Below are 15,932 nucleotides of genomic sequence, written 5' to 3' on the forward strand. Positions count from 1 at the left end.
AAATATCGCTGGAAACTCTGTTGCAACCGGTTCGAACGGGAGAAACAATACGACATCAAAGCAGCAGAGCAACTAACTTACCGAGCCACGTAACGAAGAGACATTCCTCTACCCCGAAGTCCATCAATTTGCGTGCAAAGACAATCCCGATGCGTCCGTCCACTTTATCGAACAGTTACCGTCGTTACCTTACGATAGCGGATGAATAAAGAAAACGCTCGTTTCTTTCGCGGAACGATCGCTCGCAATTTAGTCGCGTCTGCCAATGCGAGCAGGAAAAAGCCTGCGCTTCTCGTTTCGTTGCAAGCATTAGACCTATTTTTTTTCGATAAAAATTGAATGCCCTCGCGATCTCTCAGCACGATATAATAGTGTACACGGCTGGATAATAAAAGCAAGAGGTCCGCGGTGCGACCCCTCTCTCGTCCTGTAAGTATGTTGGCAGCGTGCAGCTGACGCCGAGCGTTTACGCGATTACGGCTGCATAAAACATAAATCGCAACGCGCGGCGTATCGTAGCCCGCGCGGCGGAGTCGAAGATGCGACGGTCACCGGTGGGAACATTGTGTTATCTTGTCCGCACGCCAGAACGAGAATGAATATACCAACGGATAAGGACTTCGCCTACGAGATGACTCCGATGAAGATCGTCTCGTGGCCGGTGGGCACCTGGCCTCTTCAGGAGTACAATTTCGTTTCCGGTTTGAGGTCTCTGGCGGCTCTCGCCTTCTTGGTAAGCAACTTTTCTATAAACTGTAATGGAAAGATCTCCGGTAATGGCAATAATGGTACTTGATAATGTTGTTACTTGCGACAGCGAGGCTCGGGTCCATTTGAACCTGGAATACAAATATCATTATCATACTATTAACATTATCATTGTCTTACTTATTACATTACTGTCTCTAATCTCTTACGGTAAAACCGAGTCGTTTGTGCAGTCGTTGATGATGTGGATCGTGCACACGGAGATCTACCTGGACTATGGGAACGCGGAGAAGAATCTCGACGCGTTGGTGATAATCGCATGCGGTGTGCTCGCGATATCGAAGGTGGCCTGCTTCCGGTTTCGTCCTACGGGCCTGATCGCGAACTTCGTTTCCGCCGTGAGGGACTACCAGGAGCTGAACGGAGAGGAGAAACGTGCCATCGTGAAACGGCACGCGCACATGGGTCGAATGGCGTCCGCCAACATGCTGTTCTTCTCGTACTGCAGCGCGACGCTGTTCTCCATGTTGCCCATGTTCGTTGCGAACGACGACGCGACGGATTATTCGAACGAGACTCGAAAGGATCAGCTGAACTATCCTATGCCCAGCGAGTGCACCCTGGAGCTCCTGCAAGTCCCAGGGAATTTGTACGCGTTGATTTACATCGGCGAGTACTTCCTACTGTTGGTGACGGCGACCGGAAACCTCGGTACTTATTCACGACGCGTGGTCATTCGTGTACAGCTCGCAATAAAGTCGATCGATGGCTAGGTAGCGACTCCATGTTCTTCGGCATCGTTTTTCACCTGTGCGGCCAAGTGGAGATGCTGAAGCTGGACTTCAGCAGATTCCTCGAGGAAGGGGAGGATAGCGCGCTTCGCTTCAACGCTCTGGTGAACAGGCATCGACACCTGCTGACATTGGCCGATCATCTGAACGACGTGATCGCGTTTATTCTAATCTTGCAAATGTTTTCGAGCTGCTTGCTCATCTGTACGACAGGTACGATGATTACTTACATTCTTCAGAGCAATTTTGACTGTCCAAATTTAATTTCAAATGTCTGCTCTTGATTCTCTCTTCAGGGTTCCAATTCATCCTGTCTCTGAAGGTTCACAATGTCGTGATGGTGATTAAGACGATGATCGTGATGAGCACTATGCTGATCCAGACGTTTGCCTACAGCTACGTGGGCGAGTACTCGAAGAACCAGTTCGAAGGGATCGGATACATGGCCTACTGCAGCGACTGGTACAACGCACCCTGCAATCTTTCAAGGAACATTATATTTATACTGATGAAGTCCGAGTATCCCGTTCAACTGAAGGCTGGCAATTATTTCCCCATCAACCTCGAGACTTACATGAGTATACTGAAGACCTCGATGTCCTATCTGTCGGTCCTCCGCGTGATGGTAACGTAAGCACCTAGCTTTATAGCCGCAACAAATTCTTTCCAGTACCAGTCGGAGATAACGTACGAATGTCGGAATCATTTGCCATCGGGTCGATGGCGTACCGACAATGGATAGTAGATCTATTCACGCTATCTCTTTAAAGAATTTCATATAATAAAAGTTATACCTTCCACACGTTAGAGTGTCATTTCTGTTGATGTGTATGCCTGAAAGGGCGAGGAAATATATCCGCGTCACCTTTGTGGTGGCCGGATTCACACTAAATGTCATTTCTGTTCTCGCGCGTAGTCCTATTTTATACGTGACAGTATTCTGCAGATCTTGCCGAGCATTAATAACCGAGCATTAATCGCCTTGAAAAATTTCACAGAATGAAAACATCTGGAAATCGAAATTTAGAATTACGAAAATTGCGGCGGCATTTTCCGAGCCAATGCGAACGGCTCGAACAGACTAATAAATATTAGGAAAGATTGGGGTAACTTGATGCACGACGTAAGTTGATACAGTGACATTATCGAGAGTCTGCGTATTTGTAGCTCGATGAGCAACAGACGTTTCACGTGGGCACCATAGATGTTATCTCTTTCCTCTTTCTGTCTGGAAATACCACATAAAACTTCACGTGCTCCATTTGTTTAAATTTCCTTGTAATAACTACAAGAAAGGAAATCATGTTTCATTACTTCGATCGTATGATACATGTGTGTCTGGAAGTGTTTTTATACAATGACTTCCAGTGGGGCAGGTTAATACTTTTTATCTGGTACGTATGTCATAAAAGAATAAGCCACAGAATGCCTTGTACAATTTACGTTGCATGTATTTTCTCAAATCGTCCTTTACAATACGTAAAAAGGAGGGATTAAAGTATATCTTAGTCATTCTCTTACTAAGTAATTAACAGAAATGTAGAATGTATAGAACAAAAAATGAAAAATGTATCAATTCACCCCAGTCTCCCTTACACCGGAGCAGTAGGGCAACTTACCTCGCCAACAGCACATAGCAAAGTGACATTCCCCTCCGGCAAAGTGCGACGATCTAGAAAAAAATTCCATCTCCATGAGACCTTCCAGTTCGTTCAACTAGTTACTGTTTTTACCTCATGATAACGAATGAATAAGGAATGCGCTCGTTACTTTCGCGAAATGGCCCTCCGCAACTTAAGTATATCGGACTTGCGAACTGCGCGAAGCAGGGAGAACGTGCGTCTCCTATTCTGTCGAAGCCAAGGAACGCATTAGTCCTATTTCCGATAAAAATTTAATGCGCCTCGCAACTATCAGGAAAGCACACACTGGCAAAGGGACGACGTACAATGTTGCGCGAAGTCGGCTAATAAAAGCGACTGTTCCGCGGAGCAACCCCTTTCGCGCGCTGCGAAAACAGTGGCAACGCGCAGCTGATGCCAAGCGTTTACGCGATTATGCTGCATAAAACATAAATGGCAACGCGCTGCTGATTATCGTGCTCGAACCGTATACGAACATACGACAATTGCCAGAGGAAACAATGTATTATTTTCTCCGCACATCCTGCGAGGATGAAGCTACCGGCGGACAAGGACTTCATCTACGAGATGGCTCTGATGAAGATCATCTCGTGGCCCATGGGCACCTGGCCCCTCCAGGACTACAATCTCGCGACGGGCGCGAGGTCTGTGATGGCCATTCTCTTTTTGGTGAGCTAATTACCGGTAAACGCAGGTGGAAAGCATTCCGGAAATGTCGATCAGTCTATGATGAAACAGAACCGTTTGCCCAGATGTTGATGCTGTGTATCGTGCAAACGGAGATCTATCTGGATTACGGGAACGCCGAGAAGAATCTTGACGCGTTCATGATGATAGCATGCGGCGTGCTCGCGATATCGAAGGTAGCCTGTTTCCGATTTCGTCCTACGGGATTGATCGTGAACTTTGTCTCCGCCGTGAGGGACTACCAGGAGCTGAACGGAGAGGAGAAACGGGCCATCGTGAAACGGCACGCGCACATGGGACGAATGTCGTCTGTTAACATACTGTTCTTCTCGTACATCAGTGCGACGTTGTTCTCCATGGTACCTATGTTTGCCGGGGACGACCACGCGATGGATAATTTCAACCGAACTCGAAAGGATCAGCTGAACTACCCTATACCCAGCGAGTGCACATTGGAGCTCCTGGAGGTCCCAGGGAATTTCTACGCGTTGGTTTACGTCGGCGAGTACTTTCTACTTTTGGTGATAGCGGCCGGAAACCTCGGTATTTATTCACCTTAGCGCGCGGTTATTCGTGTAGACCTTGCAATAAAAAGGACCGATGGCTAGGTAGCGACGCCATGTTATTCGGCATCGTTTTTCACCTGTGCGGTCAAGTGGAGATGCTGAAGCTAGACTTCAGCAGATTCGTCGAGGAAGGGGCGGATAGTGCGCTCCGTTTCGACGCCCTGGTGAACAGGCATCGACACCTGCTGGCATTGGCCGATCACCTGAACGACGCGATCGCGTTTATTCTAATCTTGCAAATGTCTTCGAGCTGCTTACTCATCTGTACGACAGGTGCGGCGATAAGTTTATCTTCGTCAGAATAATTTTGTTCGTCTAAATTTAATCGTAAGTGTCTGCTGTTTTTCTCTGCCAAGGCTTCCAGTTCATCCTGTCTCTGAAAGTTCACAATATCGTGATGGTGTTGAAAACGATGATCGTGGTCAGCACTCTGCTGATTCAGGCGTTTGCCTACAGCTACGTGGGCGAGTACTCGAAGAACCAGTTCGAAGGGATCGGATATTTGGCATACAGCAGCGACTGGTACAACGCACCCTGCAATCTTTCAAGGAACGTTATGTTTGTACTCATGAAATCCAAATATCCCGTTCAATTGAAGGCTGGTAATTACTTCCCCATCAACCTCGAGACTTACATGAGTATTCTGAAGACCTCGATGTCCTACCTGTCGGTCCTCCGCGTGATGGTGACGTAATCTAGCTTTGTAGCCGCGACCCAGTCGGAGGTAACGTATGGGTGTCGGGAACATTTGCCATCGAGTCGGTGGAGCGCCGACAATGGATAGTAGATCTATTCACGCAGTCTCTTTAAAGAATTTCGTACAATAAAAATTATGCTTTCCACACGTTACAGTGTCATTTCTGTTCTCGCGCGTAGTCCTATTTTATACGTGACAGTATTCTGCAGATCTTGCTGACCATTAATAACCGAGCATTAATCGCCTTGAAAAATTTCACAGAATGAAAACATCTGGAAATCGAAATTTAGAATTACGAAAATTGCGGCGGCATTTTCCGAGCCAATGCGAACGGCTCGAACAGACTAATAAATATTAGGAAAGATTGGGGTAACTTGATGCACGACGTAAGTTGATACAGTGACATTATCGAGAGTCTGCGTATTTGTAGCTCGATGAGCAACAGACGTTTCACGTGGGCACCATAGATGTTATCTCTTTCCTCTTTCTGTCTGGAAATACCACATAAAACTTCACGTGCTCCATTTGTTTAAATTTCCTTGTAATAACTACAAGAAAGGAAATCATGTTTCATTACTTCGATCGTATGATACATGTGTGTCTGGAAGTGTTTTTATACAATGACTTCCAGTGGGGCAGGTTAATACTTTTTATCTGGTACGTATGTCATAAAAGAATAAGCCACAGAATGCCTTGTACAATTTACGTTGCATGTATTTTCTCAAATCGTCCTTTACAATACGCAAAAAGGAGGGATTAAAGTATATCTTAGTCATTCTCTTACTAAGTAATTAACAGAAATGTAGAATGTATAGAACAAAAAATGAAAAATGTATCAATTCACCCCAGTCTCCCTTACACCGGAGCAGTAGGGCAACTTACCTCGCCAACAGCACATAGCAAAGTGACATTCCCCTCCGGCAAAGTGCGACGATCTAGAAAAAAATTCCATCTCGATGAGACCTTCCAGTTCGTTCAACTAGTTACTGTTTTTACCTCATGATAACGAATGAATAAGGAATGCGCCCGTTACTTTCGCGAAATGGCCGTGCGCAACTTAAGTATGTCGGACTTGCGAACTGCGCGAAGCAGGGAGTACGTGCGTCTCCTATTCTGTCGAAGCCAAGGAACGCATTAGTCCTATTTCCGATAAAAATTTAATGCGCCTCGCAACTATGAGGAAAGCACACACTGGCAAAGGGACGACGTACAATGTTGCGCGAAGTCGGCTAATAAAAGCGACTGTTCCACGGAGCAACCCCTTTCGCGCGCTGCGAAAACAGTGGCAGCGCGCAGCTGATGCCAAGCGTTTACGCGATTATGCTGCATAAAACATAAATGGCAACGCGCTGCTGATTATCGTGCTCGAACCGTATACGAACATACGACAATTGCCAGAGCAAACAATGCATTATTTTCTCCGCACATCCTGCGAGGATGAAGCTACCGGCGGACAAGGACTTCATCTACGAGATGGCTCTGATGAAGATCATCTCGTGGCCCATGGGCACCTGGCCCCTCCAGGACTACAATCTCGCGACAGGCGCGAGGTCTGTGATGGCCATTCTCGTTTTGGTGAGCTAATTACCGGTAAACGCAGGTGGAAAGCATTCCGGAAATGTCGATCATTCTATGATGAAACAGAACCGTTTGCCCAGATGTTGATGCTGTGTATCGTGCAAACGGAGATCTACCTGGATTACGGGAACGCTGAGAAGAATCTTGACGCGTTCATGATGCTAGCATGCACAGTGCTCGCGATATCGAAGGTGGCCTGTTTCCGGTTTCGTCCTACGGGATTGATCGTGAACTTCGTCTCCGCCGTGAGGGACTACCAGGAGCTGAACGGAGAGGAGAAACGGGCCATCGTGAAACGGCACGCGCACATGGGACGAATGTCGTCCGTTAACATACTGTTATTCTCGTACATCAGTGCGACGTTGTTCTCCATGGTGCCTATGTTTGCCGGGGACGACCACGCGATGGATAATTTCAACCGAACTCGAAAGGATCAGCTGAACTACCCTATACCCAGCGAGTGCACATTGGAGCTCCTGGAGGTCTCAGGGAATTTCTACGCGTTGGTTTACGTCGGCGAGTACTTTCTACTTTTGGTGATAGCGGCCGGAAACCTCGGTATTTATTCGCCTTAGCGCGCGGTTATTCGTGTAGACCTTGCAATAAAAACGACCGATGGCTAGGTAGCGACACCATGTTATTCGGCACCGTTTTTCACCTGTGCGGTCAAGTGGAGATGCTGAAGCTAGACTTCAGCAGATTCGTCGAGGAAGGGGCGGATAGTGCGCTCCGTTTCGACGCCTTGGTGAACAGGCATCGACACCTGCTGGCATTGGCCGATCAGCTGAACGACGCGATCGCGTTTATTCTAATCTTGCAAATGTCTTCGAGCTGCTTGCTCATCTGTACGACAGGTGCGGCGATAAGTTTACCTTCGCCAGAATAATTTTGTCCGTCTAAATTTAATCGTAAGTGTCTGCTGTTTGTTCTCTGCCAAGGCTTCCAGTTCATCCTGTCTCTGAAAGTTCACAATATCGTGATGGTGTTGAAGACGATGATCGTGATGAGCACTATGCTGATCCAGACGTTTGCCTACAGCTACGTGGGCGAGTACTCGAAGAACCAGTTCGAAGGGATCGGATATTTGGCATATAGCAGCGACTGGTACAACGCACCCTGCAATCTTTCAAGGAACGTTATGTTTGTACTCATGAAATCCAAATATCCCGTTCAATTGAAGGCTGGTAATTACTTCCCCATCAACCTCGAGACTTACATGAGTATCCTGAAGACCTCGATGTCCTACCTGTCGGTCCTCCGCGTGATGGTGATGTAAGCACCTAGCTCTTTGTAGCCGCGACCCAGTCGGAGGTAACATATGGGTGTCGGGAACATTTGCCATCGAGTCGTTGGAGCGCCGACAATGGATAGTAGATCTATTCACGCAGTCTCTTTAAAGAATTTCGTATAATAAAAATTATGCTTTCCACACGTTAGAGTGTCATTTCTGTTCTCATGCGTAGTCCTATTTTATACGTGACAATATTTTGTAGATCAATAACAACCGGTCATTAATCGCCTTGAAAAATTTCACAGAATAGTCAAGAATGTGCCAATCCATGTGCCATCTGTTATCCAGATACGAGTGACGTATTAAAATTAATAACAAATTCAAATAACATCTAGGACTCGAAATTTAGATTACGAAAATTGCGACGGCATTCTCCGAGCCAGTGTGTATCGTTCCAACGGACTAATTGATATTAGGAAAGACTAGAATAATTTGAGGCACGAGGTAAGTTGATGCAGGCTATGATAAATGTGTAAAGGAAGAAAATGCACTGACTAAATTGCAGTCATTTTGAATACCTCGGAAGGTTTATCGTGCAATGACGATTACGTTATAATAGACATGATTAACTCCTTAACATGTACGCCCGAGTTAATTCGAGCGCGCTAAACAGGCCAAACTGTGCACATTCGAGATAATTCGAGCGGCGTTGTATTTTATGCTGCTATAATTTTTCACACTCGAATATAATCGAGAATTGAAAATAACAATGTGAAAGCAAAGAGAAAAAATCGTTTTATTGATATTTATCATTTACATGGGTTTGTAAGCTATAACGCTTATTTATTCAAGAATAAAATATAGCCTTTTCCATGGCACAAAAGCGCAGTATATCAAAATTCTCCATAAAAAAAATTGATTATTTTTGGCCGGTTTTTTTTTACAAAAACTGTGCGTTAAGGGGTTAAGAAAGAAATTTTGAACCTGCAAGGCAATATCGACTTACCCCGTAATGGGGTACATTGATGCATACTGCATTCACTTAGAGTGCCTTGTACAATTTACGTTACATGTATTTTCTCAAATCGGACAATGCGACAATGAGTCGCGTGATTGGCGTCCTTATTCGTGTACACCTTGCCATAAAGACGACCGACGGATAGGTGGCGACGCCATGGTCTTCGGCATTGTTTTTCACCTGTGTGGCCAAGTGGAGGTGCTCACAAGGTGGAAACCGGCAGGCTCCTCGAAGAAAAAGAGAACAGCACGCGGTGCCTCGTCGTCCTGGTTAGCAGGCACCGTCAACTGCTGACATTGGGCTATCACCTGAAAGACGCGATCGAAGTTATTCTACTCTTACTACTATTCTTGAGCTGCTTGCTGATCTGCCTAACCGGTGACAAGTTACTTCGCAACAGTAATTTCGACTGTTCGAAGTTAATTATAGACGTCCGCGCTTGGTTATGTTCGCAGGATTCCAGTTCCTTCTCTCTCTCTCTCTCTCTGCAAGTCCGCAACATCTTGACGCTGCTTAAAACGCTCGTTATGGCCGGCCTCGTGTTGTCTCAAACGTTCGTCCACTATTCTTTGGACGAGTACTCGAAATACCAATTGGGCGCCACCGGATATTTGGCGCATTGCAGCGATTGGTATAACGCCCCCTGCGGAATTACGAAGGAAGTTCTGTTTGTTCTTACGAAGACGCAGTGTCCTGTTCATCCGAAGGCTGATAGATGTTTCGTCGTCAACTTGGAAACGTTGATATGGAATACCTTCGTGTCCCATCTGTCGGTTCTTCGAGCGATGATTTCCCTGTAACGCAATTTGGCGAGCATTGCAAGTAAAAGAAAACAACTCAGTGTTTTGTCGAAGATGCGAGGTTCCAAACATTGAGAAAGAATTACTTGGTAAACTCAACGAGACCGTAGAACGCAGTTGATCCAAGTAAGTTGTTCGTTATATACGTATGCGGAAGATTGTGATAGTATAGTTTATGAAATATATAGAACAAAGAGTTATTGTTTGATGTATTCAATATCAAAAATACACTACGTATTTGTAATTTAAATACCTGTACTTTGTGCGCGTTCCAAAGTGCAGGATACTCGGGAAATGTCTAAGCTTCACCTTTTCGCCGCAAGAGGCACCGCATTAGTCCGCGCGGGCGCAATGCCGGTTCGTTTAAAAATATTAATTATAATCAAATTAAACAACGAAAAGGTAAACCAAGGTGACAGAACTGTTCAAAAGAATCTGCTGCTTCGATATCGAGTAAGAAAACCTAACAGCAACAACAAAAAAGTAACATAAAACAACATAAAAGCATGACAGTCGAGCAAACTTCAAAGAGGAATTAATTACGTTTAACAATGTCGTTGTTTGTTTTTTTAATACTACGTTCGATGCAGCCGATTCTTCTGCACAGATTGGCTTTCTTGGTTTATTACTGTACGCCAAAATGTTGTCATAATTAATGTTTTACGACGGCCTTCCATTCTACAAGTGTTAGCGATAGTGGCGCTCCTTGCGGAGAAGAACAGAAGCTTGCTGCGAGGTCCGTACAGCGCCAATTGATACAGTGGCAAAACGCTCAAACTACTCGCCAAAATTACTGGCACTCGATTTTGGCTAACAGTTTGAGCGTTTTGCCACGGGACAAATTGGCGCTGTACGGACCTCGTATTGAGCTTCAGTTTTCCTCCACGAGAGGCGCTATTGTCGCTATCACCTCAGAATGCAGGATCGTCGAAAAATATAAATTATTGCCAAATTAGTGCATAAAACAATAAACCAAAGGCACGGAATCGTTCAGAATAAATTACTGCGTCGATATCGTGCGGAAAAAGCAGATGATAACGTCACAGAACATAATTAATCACCCCAATAGTTACTTTAGTTTGAAGAAGCAATTAATTATATATATATATAATATTATATTATATATATAATATTATATATAATATCATCGTTTGTTTGATTTTTTATATAACGATCGATGCAACAGATTCTCCTGCACAGTTTGACGTCCTAGGTTTAATGTTTTATGATCTAATTTGGCAGTAATTGAACATGGAATGGAAAATTGTTTATAACGAATTAATTACAAGTCAAATATGCAAAAATCGTTGTCAGGAATTTCTTCTAGGTTTCCAGTATCGAAATTAAATTCGAAACCTTTTCCTAGCATTTTATTTCGGTGCAACGTGCATCGTAAAGCTGACAATATTTATTAACCTACTGATACAGGCGAGAACAAATCGCGACCTCGACTCCTTTATCAGTTCACTTTCTTACGCAACACCTCAGGATACGCACCGTGCCGACTTCGTCGTAATTTCCGCTCTTCCCTCTCCCGCCGATCTTATCGGCAATTAATAATTCTTCTAATTACGTTAACTGGCTCTTTATCGTCAGCCGTAGATCACCGATAACCCGAGGCTGTCTCGCGTGCTCGATCCTTCTGCGAATCCGAACACTCGCGACGCGACCGCGGTTAGCAATTCAATGTTGCTTTCATGAATATTTGTTTAGTAACGATGTTCTTGCCGCGGAATTCCAGGCGCTGGTATTTTCAGTGAAAACAGATCCCTCGTCATTGTTTCGCGAGTCCTCGAGACGACCGATATGCAATCTTTGACAAGAACTCCTGGAGCGAGCATAAAATTATAGTGAAACGTTCATGGAACAATCGTGAGATTAGCGGGTTTCGAATAGGTTCAACGGTATTTCCAATGGCTGGAATCGATTTTTAGGGTGCGTCACGAGCTGTTTGTTAAGTACAGTAAATGCTCCCTAATTGACGGTCAGTTTGGAGAGAAAAATGGACAATTTGGAAGGAGGAGATACAATTATTCTAGCTTTGCACCTCGTTTTTATAGTTGTTGACAATCGGTAATTATAAAAACGAGCCACTAGGCTCGATTAATCGTACCTCCTCTTCCCAAATTGTCCATTTTTCTGCTTTAATAATTTACAATTATTCTAGCTTTGCACCTCGTTTTTATAGTTGTTGACAATCGGTAATTATAAAAACGAGCCACTAAACTCGATTAATCGTACATCCTCTTCCCAAATTGTCCATTTTTCTGCTTTAATAATTTACAATTATCCTAGCTTTGCACCTCGTTTTTATAGTTGTTAACAATCGGTAATTATAAAAACGAGCCACTAGGCTCGATTAATCGGACCTCCTCTTCCCAAATTGTCCATTTTTCTGCTTAATTTGAGCGCCAGTTAGGGAGAATTTACTGTAACTCGGAACTCTCCTCGCGTGTCGCAATCTCCCATCGACCCCGAGCCAGACCCCGAAGGTCCATCGGAGGAACAATCGGTCCGGATCAACATAATCGCCGGTTTCGTTCGTTCTTAAGCGCGCGTGCAGCCACAGGAAGTGGAAGGTTGCCGGTTGCACAATCCCGCGGACTCAGGTGGCTCGCCGGCCGACACGAGCGACAATGCGCAATCCCGTTAATGACTGCGTAATACGGAGAAAACCGACTTGAGCACCGAAAACTCGTGTGCAACGATGCATTACGCGATACGCAGAATAGAAAAGATGTGTCCCGCATTCTTTTGCTACCGGTTGCCGTTGCATGCTCATTGTTGCCTGTATATGGTGCAGGCTCTTTGTACATCGACGGAGAACCTTCGGGATCTATCGGAATTCCCGCTTTCAGGGAAATAATTCCACTGCTCGGCATTCTATTAATTGACACGCACGATTTATCGAGATTCGTACTTGGTCTCGAAGAAAACGATTCGCTCGATGCACAAGGATTTTTGTTCGAGTTGCGTGCATTGTTCTCGAAGAAGTCGATTCAGAGGATTTTTTTACGACGATGCACTCGCGCGCGTTAATCGACGACGTGCAGGATTTCCCGAGATTCAAAATTCTTTCCGAAGAAAAAGATTCACTGCAGGATGCGCTGCGTTTGTTCAAATTGTGCGCATTGCTCTCGAGGAAGTCGATTCAGAGAATTCATTACGACGATGCGCTCGCGCGCGTTAATCGACATGCAGGATTCCTCGAGATTCAAACTTCTTTCCGAAGAAAAAGATTCACTGCAGGATGCACTGGATTTGTTCAGATTATGCACTTTGTTCTCGAGGAAATCGATTCAGAGGATTTATTGCGACGATGCGCTCGCGCGCGTTAATCGATATGCAGGATTCCTCGAGATTCAAACTTCTTTCCGAAGAAAAAGATTCACTGCAGGATGCACTGGATTTGTTCAGATTATGCACTTTGTTCTCGAGGAAATCGATTCAGAGGATTTATTGCGACGATGCGCTCGTGCGCATTAATCGACGTGCAGGATTCCTCGAGATTCAAACTTCTTCCCGAAGAAAAAGATTTACTGCAGGATGCACTGGATTTGTTCAGATTATGCACTTTGTTCTCGAGGAAATCGATTCAGAGGATTTATTGTGACGATGCGCTCGTGCGCATTAATCGACGTGCAGGATTTCTCGTGATACGAACATCTTTCCGAAGACAAATATCTCTAGCAGAATGCACCGGATTCGTTCAAATCGTGCGCATTGTGCTCGAATAAATAAATTCGATGGGTTTTGTTGCAACGATGCACTCATCGTTTACAGGAATCAATAGAATCAACGGAGATTCTGCGGCCGTCTTCGAAGAAGCCTTATCGGCCAGCATTTCGATCGCGTCTAAAAATAATTTGAATTCCCACGGATTAGCTTGAGAAACAGATTGAAAGCGATCGCGGTTAATTTTTCGCGCGTCAACGAGGATCAAGTCGGTTAAATTGGCCGTTGGTCTCGGGTTACAGATCGCTCGTGACTCGGCTCGTTCCGTGGAAACGATGAATTGTCCAGAAATAGTCTGGTTTCAACGTGCAGCGCATGCAAAGGTAAGCTTCCTTGTTCAAACGGCATGCATGGGTCGAGCCTCGCGAAAGTCGCCGTAAATTCGGTGCAGAATTTCACCGCGGATCGTCACCGATCGCGATCTAAATAAAAGAATCTGTCGGTCGGCCTCGCTGTATCAGCGTTCCACTCCAATTTAAATAAACCTCGAGTCCGTCCAACGCCGACGATATCCCACGATTTCTTAAGAATACACTACGATTGACGGTTGCCAGCATGCAATTACGTTTACCTAGCAACTATCGAGTGCATGAACGATGCGGCAGCCAAGAGATGAGTGTCTTTTTTTGTCATGCGTCATCGTAATCGAGAGATTCTCGAGTCTTGGAAATTGCCGGTGCTGTTCCGAACAGGTCTAACAATTTTCTAGCTGCCAGAGGCCATCGATTAACACGTCGTTGATACGGCGATACACAGTCGCTCGTTTGCATTCGTTTCGCGGGATCATTGTGATCCGATCGCTCCAGATTCTCCCACCGAGAAAGATGTTACCGTGCACAGAGAAAGATAGTTCTGTTCTAATTCTTCTCGAGTTTCGTTACACGATTAATCGAAGCAGCCGACGGTGCTCGAGCACACTTGGCATTGTGTTCGAAGCAGTATTCTTGCGATTCCTTCTCACCGTGTCCCCGATCATAATTGCTAAATAGCCACGCGAACAGGAGCGTTCCCAAATTACCGGGATTCCGAAAGAAAGCCGCGCCGGAAGTGAGTCGATACCGCTGTCGGGGAACAATAAGTTTTGTAAACAAAAGGCCGGTTGCGTCATCCGATTTTAATCGTCCGAACGAATATGAAAAGGAATAAATTAGAGAAATGAATGTGTTCGCCCGGAGAATAGCGAGGAAGCTTATTGTGTTTTAGAGAATGTATCGCATCACTCGGCTCGGATACGCGGCGATCGGTGAAGAAAGAGGAAAGTGGGTCCCAGAGAATGGTTCCTGGAACGTGAATCTCGCGGTGGATCGAACGAAAAATATATGTGGGTCGTGTATTGTTCTCTCGAGTATAGAACACTCGACAAAATCCCGTGGAAGTATCTTCGCGGTTCGAAGAATCGAAGACGGCGCCGAAAAATCGAATGGAAATGTACTTGCGTATGCGGATAGAAAGAACCCTTTGTCGCGGATGAAGTAATAACAAATAGAGAGATTTTATGTAGCTATCGAATAAGTACAAACAAGGAGAAAAAAAGGAAAGAGCAGAAGAAAAGAAAAAATATCGAAATAAGTTGAAATATACCCAAAAATGTCTCGCAATCTAGAAATGGAGGGTTCTTGAGGTCATTTGAAATAACTTTTTCCTTAGCGAAAATGCGATCCGCGGCTTCGTTTAAGAGTTATTAACGAAAAACACTGACCAATGAGAGTCGAGCTCGCGCTACGCGGTCGAGCCAATCAGCGGAACCGGGTTCGTTGGCTGGGCCGCCTCGCACCAACCGAGCTCGTCTCTGATTGGTCACTGTTTTTCGTTAATAACTCGTGAACAAAGCCGCGGATTGCATTTTCGTAAAGGACAAAGTTACTTCAAATGACCTCAGGAACCCCTCATTTCTCGGCAACGCCATAATTTTTGGACACACTGTGTACACACATATAAACATATAACACAAAGTAAGAAGAAGAATACGAAGAAGTATAGCGAGCATAATAGGTATATGATAGATACGATAGGCATATATGTATACACAGCATGTATACACAGATCCGTATATACATAGTTTTTAGTAAAAGGCGCAAAAAGGCCGCTGAAACGCACGGCTGAGCCGCGTAAACGTTCGCGTACTTGAACCCAGTATTGCGGCCGGTACGTGGGACCGGTGCACCCATTATCTCCCGATGGGATTAGCATTGTCGAAGTTGCCCGCTGGGAGAACACGAGGCGCGCTTTTAAACGTAGGAACCGATTGCGTACGAGAGAGAGAGAGAGAGAGAGAGAGAGAGAGAGAGACGTTCGGCTTTTTACGCGCGGCATTGAAACCTGGATCCGGCTCGTCCTTCTCGGTGTTAATTCAATTTCGTCGTACAACGACGGGTCCAATTAGAGGCGCTCGTGTAACGCAATTGCCTCCTCCGAATTCGTCGCTTTTAAGTACACGTTTCGCAAAGCAGCTATTCCCGTAGATCGTTCTTCATAAGT

The 15,932-nt window shown here is 45.2% G+C and overlaps 3 protein-coding genes and 1 long non-coding RNA gene across 5 annotated transcripts in view; 3 read left to right on the forward strand and 1 right to left on the reverse strand.

The window, feature by feature from the left end:
* Window positions 1–87: 87 nt before the first annotated feature.
* LOC143259224 (odorant receptor 10-like) lies at window positions 88–2,318 on the forward strand. Of its 2 annotated transcripts, none has more exons than XM_076520649.1 (4): window positions 88–733; window positions 942–1,419; window positions 1,467–1,712; window positions 1,796–2,318. In XM_076520649.1, the coding sequence occupies exons 1-4, from the start codon at window positions 596–598 to the stop codon at window positions 2,131–2,133; spliced, it is 1,200 nt and encodes a 399-aa protein (XP_076376764.1). In that variant the 5' UTR covers window positions 88–595; the 3' UTR covers window positions 2,134–2,318. The 2 variants fall into 2 exon arrangements, with proteins under 2 accessions (XP_076376764.1, XP_076376765.1); XM_076520650.1 differs by having other exon boundaries at window positions 90–733; window positions 1,482–1,712; window positions 1,796–2,311.
* A 1,213-nt stretch (window positions 2,319–3,531) lies between these two features.
* On the forward strand, window positions 3,532–8,101 carry LOC117228198 (uncharacterized). Its single transcript, XM_076519485.1, has 8 exons — window positions 3,532–3,811; window positions 3,895–4,372; window positions 4,438–4,668; window positions 4,752–5,085; window positions 6,529–6,667; window positions 6,751–7,228; window positions 7,294–7,524; window positions 7,609–8,101. Exons 1-8 carry the CDS (start codon window positions 3,674–3,676, stop codon window positions 7,944–7,946), a joined length of 2,367 nt encoding a protein of 788 aa, XP_076375600.1. The 5' UTR covers window positions 3,532–3,673; the 3' UTR covers window positions 7,947–8,101.
* Window positions 8,102–8,673: 572 nt separating this feature from the next.
* On the reverse strand, window positions 8,674–9,439 carry LOC143259234 (uncharacterized). The gene is made up of 2 exons (XR_013033055.1): window positions 9,296–9,439; window positions 8,674–9,227 (listed from the first exon to the last, which is right to left on the reverse strand). It is a non-coding gene; the product is annotated as an uncharacterized LOC143259234 (long non-coding RNA).
* Window positions 9,440–9,704: 265 nt separating this feature from the next.
* Ance-3 (angiotensin-converting enzyme Ance-3) overlaps window positions 9,705–15,932 on the forward strand; it is a 58,716-nt gene continuing 52,488 nt past the window's right edge. Inside the window, exon 1 of the mRNA XM_076520629.1 lies at window positions 9,705–9,845. The gene's annotated coding sequence lies outside the window, so the exon portion shown is untranslated. The remainder of the gene's footprint in view (window positions 9,846–15,932) is intronic.

This window comes from Megalopta genalis, chromosome 3, assembly GCF_051020955.1.
Source record: "Megalopta genalis isolate 19385.01 chromosome 3, iyMegGena1_principal, whole genome shotgun sequence".
NCBI classification, from domain to species: domain Eukaryota; kingdom Metazoa; phylum Arthropoda; class Insecta; order Hymenoptera; family Halictidae; genus Megalopta; species Megalopta genalis.

Coding starts and splice junctions, on each gene's coding strand:
- LOC143259224 (XM_076520649.1), top strand. CDS start 596: ATGAATATACCAACGGATAAGGACTTCGCCTACGAGATGACTCCGATG. Junction 1,420..1,466: donor GACGGCGACCGGAAACCTCG/GTACTTATTCAC, acceptor CTCGCAATAAAG/TCGATCGATGGCTAGGTAGC. Junction 1,713..1,795: donor CTTGCTCATCTGTACGACAG/GTACGATGATTA, acceptor TTCTCTCTTCAG/GGTTCCAATTCATCCTGTCT.
- LOC117228198 (XM_076519485.1), top strand. CDS start 3,674: ATGAAGCTACCGGCGGACAAGGACTTCATCTACGAGATGGCTCTGATG. Junction 5,086..6,528: donor GTCCTCCGCGTGATGGTGAC/GTAATCTAGCTT, acceptor ACATCCTGCGAG/GATGAAGCTACCGGCGGACA. Junction 7,229..7,293: donor GATAGCGGCCGGAAACCTCG/GTATTTATTCGC, acceptor ACCGATGGCTAG/GTAGCGACACCATGTTATTC.